General features: G+C 46.2%; 1 protein-coding gene across 1 annotated transcript in view; it reads left to right on the plus strand.

The window, feature by feature from the left end:
- Positions 1-3,968, plus strand: part of satb1b (SATB homeobox 1b) — a 31,533-nt gene extending 27,565 nt beyond the window's left edge. Inside the window, exon 8 of the mRNA XM_060064465.1 lies at positions 1,249-3,968. Within this exon, the coding sequence (XP_059920448.1) occupies positions 1,249-2,046 (798 nt within the window). The 3' untranslated portion in view covers positions 2,047-3,968. The remainder of the gene's footprint in view (positions 1-1,248) is intronic.
- The last annotated feature ends 1,172 nt before the right edge of the window (positions 3,969-5,140 follow it).

Here is a 5,140-nt window from a genome sequence, read left to right on the forward strand (position 1 = left end):
TTTTCCAACATGTTGGTTTGAATCTATTTCCGCTTAGAGCATTCTAACAAGCAAATCGTATCCACCAATCTTAAATCACCATCCATTAGTCTCGACAATTACAGAAGGACATAGAGAGAAAGAGAAAGGGAAAGGGCCGTGGATGGAGGCTGTTATGGAGGAACGGTGTTGAACTCCTCCACCAAGGTGAACACTGTATGGGGAAAAGAGTCGCATGAGGTCACGCTCCGTGGGTGGCAACATGTTTTAAAAGGGTGACGCACACTTGGAGTCGTTATCTAGTTATGAGTCTTGTGCACACAGGCTGCTGTTTAAAAAAACACTCAATCCAAAATCAACAAGCACATTTGGAATGTTTTGTGGGAATTCTGTAAAGGAGGGTGCAGTTTTGTCTCCCATCGATGTTGATGCCACTGCTTGAGGTCAGCCATTTGTCTCAAGTTTTTACTTGTGTGAATGAAAACCCGTCAATTGAACAGACATGAGTGTCATTGTGCACCGGGGGGGTCAAAGCGTGCAGTTGGGGCAGCGGGAGATGTCAGGAGTCAAGGCTAGGGGGTCATGTGTTGACTCAGGCACGGGGGCGCCCAACGCCAGCCACAGGGCCCTCGGCGCGCTGCCAATCTGCCGCGCCATCGCAGCAGGAACTGCACCCATTTTACCGCCGGCTGAGTTTAAATAGAGGGCGTGAGTCCGTGTGTGTGCGTGTGTTAATGTGCAATCAAGAGTGAATGCACATTGAAGTGTAGGGCTGCATTTGTGTGTCTGTGTGTGTGTGTGTAAATGTGCAGTCAAGAGTAAATTCACATCAAAGTTGTAGGCCTCCGTGTATCTGTGTGTGTGTGTGTGTGTGTGTGTGTGTGTGTGTGTGTGTGTGTGTTTGTGTGTGTGTGTGTGTGTGTGTGTGTGTGTGTGTGTGTGTGTGTGTGTGTGTGTGTGTGTGTGTGTGTGTGTGTGTTTGTCTGTGTGTGTGGTTGACAATGAACGACAAACCCCGCGTTATCTGCAGAGCTGATTACATTCAGCGGCACATTTACATGGAAACACGGTGCCACTCGGTGGCTCTGTGTACCCACAGAACCCAAATTGATTTGAATGAAAAGAATTATTGAAGGAAGCGATAACACTGATAACACCCACTTGTCTTCTTGTCCTCCCCCCTCCTCCAACCGTTTGTCTCTCTCTCCCCATCCCTCTCTCTCTTTGTTCCCATCCCTCTCTCCCCCCCCCCCTCCCGCCCTCGCACAGACCCAGCCGCCCCAGTCCCAGCAGAACCACCAGAACCATCAGTCCTCCCTCTCCCTCCAGCATCCCTCCCAGCCCCTGCTGTCCCAGCAGCCCTTGCAGCAGCACCACCACCAACACCACCACCATCCCCACCACCACCACCACCAGCAGCAGCAGCATCAGCAGCCGCTGCAGCAGCAGCAGCTGCACCAACCGGCCGCTGCCGGGCCCCGCCTGCCCCCCCGCCACCCCTCCACCGCTTCCCCCGCCGAGACGGGCGAGGAGGGCGGCGGCGGCGGGGTGGAGGCGGGCCACCGCGCCGGCGCCATCAAGCTGCGCACGGGGGGCAAGATCTCCCTGGAGGCGCTGGGCATCCTGCAGAGCTTCATCCAGGACGTGGGGCTCTACCCCGACGAGGAGGCCATCCACACGCTGTCGGCCCAGCTGGACCTGCCCAAGCTCACCATCATCAAGTTCTTCCAGAACCAGCGCTTCTACGTCAACCACCCGGCCAAGACGCCCAAGGAGCCCAACAACAACAACAACAACAACAACAACAATGGCGGCGGCGGCGGCGGCAACGCCATCGCCGGGGGCAACGCCAGCAGCAGCGGGGGCAGCAGCCGCAGCAGCGGGAGCAGCCCGGCGCTGGAGGAGGATCTGTCGGACTTCCGGGAGGCGGGAGGAGCCCTGCTGAAGGAGATGGAGGAGGATGGCACGCAGACCGGCAACACCATCTTCTCCATCAAGATGGAGGAGCAGCTGGGCCGCGCAGCCGACGTCCCGGCCGAGTCAGGACACCCGGAGGTCAAGGAGTAGCGGGGTGCCGGTTGGGGGGGGGGGGGGGGGGGATGCCGGGACTATGGACTGGGCACGAGCGCCCCGCGGACTGGTTCTGTAGGAAGGTGAATGCTTTGGCTGGCGTTCCTCACACTCACACACACACACACACACTCATAAACACACACACACACATGCGCACACACTGCGATGGTCGAGTTTTATTAAATACAGCTTGTGGACTTGAGATGAGATTGTACACCTGACAGGCGACATGTTACACAGACACACACACACACACACATGCACACACATGCACACACACACACACACACACACACGCACACACACACGCACGCACGCGCACACACACACACACACACACACACACACACACACACACACACACACACACACACACACACACACACCCATTCCAGACTCAGTAATACGCCGAGTATTGCTTTTTGGATTTTGTAAACTTGTATTATTCACTGTATAGACTGATGCATCATTTAAGTAATCTGCACAAAAAATTATTCCAAGTATGTTGCCGTGGATATTTGCTGACTGCACTTGATGTCTGTTTAATTTTACACTGAATTCATTAGTTTTATTTTTTTTGTTTTTTTTTTGGAACTACTGATTATATTTAGTAATAATAATGAAAAAAAGAATCCCCTGGAGTTTGCTAGAACTTTGATAGGTGTTTTACGTAAGTGATGTTCAAGTGTTTTTTTAAACTAGCGTTTCAATCATGGACCAAGTGGTTGACAATGCCTTAATCACAAGGTGCAGCGTCGAAAACCTGCTGGCAAATTAGCGAATTGAAAAAGATAAACAACTAAAAAGTGATTGAACTTTAAACCCTCAGGCAAACCTGGCCAGGTGAGTCCTGAGAGCAGCTCAGTCGCAGAACAATATTATTTGTTAGGGAAGAAATATAAATATATATATAGACATATATTGTAACTGTAAAAAAAAATACAGTTTTAAAGAAACTATGCCAACTAATGCCTTGTAGTATATGGCACTGCCGATGTTCGGATTATTTTGCGAAAAACCTTTGTCACTGTAACTTTCTGCATCGCCAGTTAGAAATGTGAAATAAAAAAAAGTTTTTTGTTCACCTTCATTATTTATTTAACGTTCATGCAGTGTTGCTGATGTAATTACTTTTTTTTCAGACTTGTTACGTTACACAACGCTTTTTAAAGATGTTTTAATTTCACCAATATTTTCTTTTCTATTTATAAGTGTGATTTTTAAATGGGCAGTAAAAACAAAGTGTCTTAACGTTTTAAGTGGAGAAAATGTGCTTTAAAGGTTGCCTATGAAAACAGTGCTGTATGTCGAGCAACTCATGCTACACGCTTCACAATTAATGTTGTATGCAATTTTTACTATCATGCAAATAAGCTTAGGTAAGCGACTAACCTATAGGACACCATAGAGAGAAAAAAACATATGCAATCTGTGTGAAAAATCGATGTCTGCGATGTGTCTTCCTTTTTGGTTAACAATCTGATTTAAAATCTATTCCTGTATAAATATTCTGTATAAAATGTGTTTTCTTTTTTTCTTTTCTTTTTTATGAGTTTAAGAACACCAGTTATTTTGTTACGACAGTTTTTTAAGTGTTCCCGGACTCATTTATGCAGGAGCACTCAAACTACGAGTGGTGATTTGATTGTTAATTACACAATTTAAAAATGTTTGTATTGTACCACAGAAAATCTTTGGCATTAACTGAACCATAGTCTTTCAGACAGGAAGCAGGCGTTCACCTTTCTGGAAGAAGAGAAAATACAAAATGGACGCCCCGTTGTTTTGCAAAGTAATGCTGAGAGAGCGAGGTTCAATCCAGTAACGGAGTCATTGAATTGCAATCACTGGACACACCTGTATTTGTAATAACTGTAAATACCACATCTAATAAATCATTAATTGTTTATTGTAAACACTCGTGGAAGTTTGTAATAAGTGTTTGCTCTTGACGAAGAAAGCGTCGATTTGACAGCTTTCTGACTGACGTCAACATTCAGAGATCTCAATTAAGCCCTGTCTTCCTATGCCGCCGTGTGTGTGTGTGTGTGTGTGTGTGTGTGTGTGTGTGTGTGTGTGTGTGTGTGTGTGTGTGTGTGTGTGTGTGTGTGTGTGTGTGTACACACGTACACACCTGTGAAATCTGAAATAAACAAGCTGTAAACAAACTTCTGTAACAGAAAGGCGGAGGTGGCCACCGGGCGTTTGGGTGTGAAACAGCACCGGAGTGCTGGCCACAACCGCCAGGAAGACGTTGCCGGGGTTAGGGTTAAGGTGGGGTTGTGGCCTCTGGGGGAAAGGGGAAAATTACCCTGACCTGTTGACACATTGCTAAGTGTTGGCAGTCTGTTTACGCTCTTGCTCTTTTCCCTGCTTTTAAATACAAATCCAGTGTTGGATTGGTTTTTGTGCTTTTACAAAGGGAGAAATATCACAAAGTCGGCTATGATGCAGATATGCTCAATACACTCTACATGCGTGGAAATATGTCCTTGTAGAAAATGTAGTTAGAGCAAAGGCTTCGTTATGGTTTCACGTTGACGCAATGCAACCGAGCAGTCGCTTCAAGGAGGGTCCGCAAGGATGTAATGGGTCCGTAAACCCCCTTACGTTGCGTCGACGTGGAACCATAACTAAGCCTTTAAATGTAAACAGCCATTAAAGGCATATCAGCCAGAATTGTACACAATTGTAAAAATAAGTTCTGTTTTATTAATCACAGTTCTGTGATAAATATAACTTGCCATTAGAGAATAAAGATGGACACGTTTTATCATATTATTATTTAACAATTATAAATAACAATCTGTAATCTCAGATGAATCCCTGCCCTCATTACTCAGAATAACCAAATCTCTGTTGGCCTCCTTGCAGAAATGATCAGATTATAAAGAAAGTTTCTTCTAAACAATTCTCCATGTGGGTGGCCCTCTCTTGTTGCTGTTTACTGGGGCTCAGTTACCCTTTATATGAAAACCTTATGCTCTTCCTATGACTCATTTCAATGTTCTAAGTACAACCACACTACTGTTTATCTCTATCTCAATGAGTTTTGTATGATGAGCTTAGTTTAGTGTTTGAATAGCTA

Source organism: Gadus macrocephalus, chromosome 11 (assembly GCF_031168955.1).
Source record: "Gadus macrocephalus chromosome 11, ASM3116895v1".
Classification (NCBI taxonomy): Eukaryota; Metazoa; Chordata; class Actinopteri; order Gadiformes; family Gadidae; genus Gadus; species Gadus macrocephalus.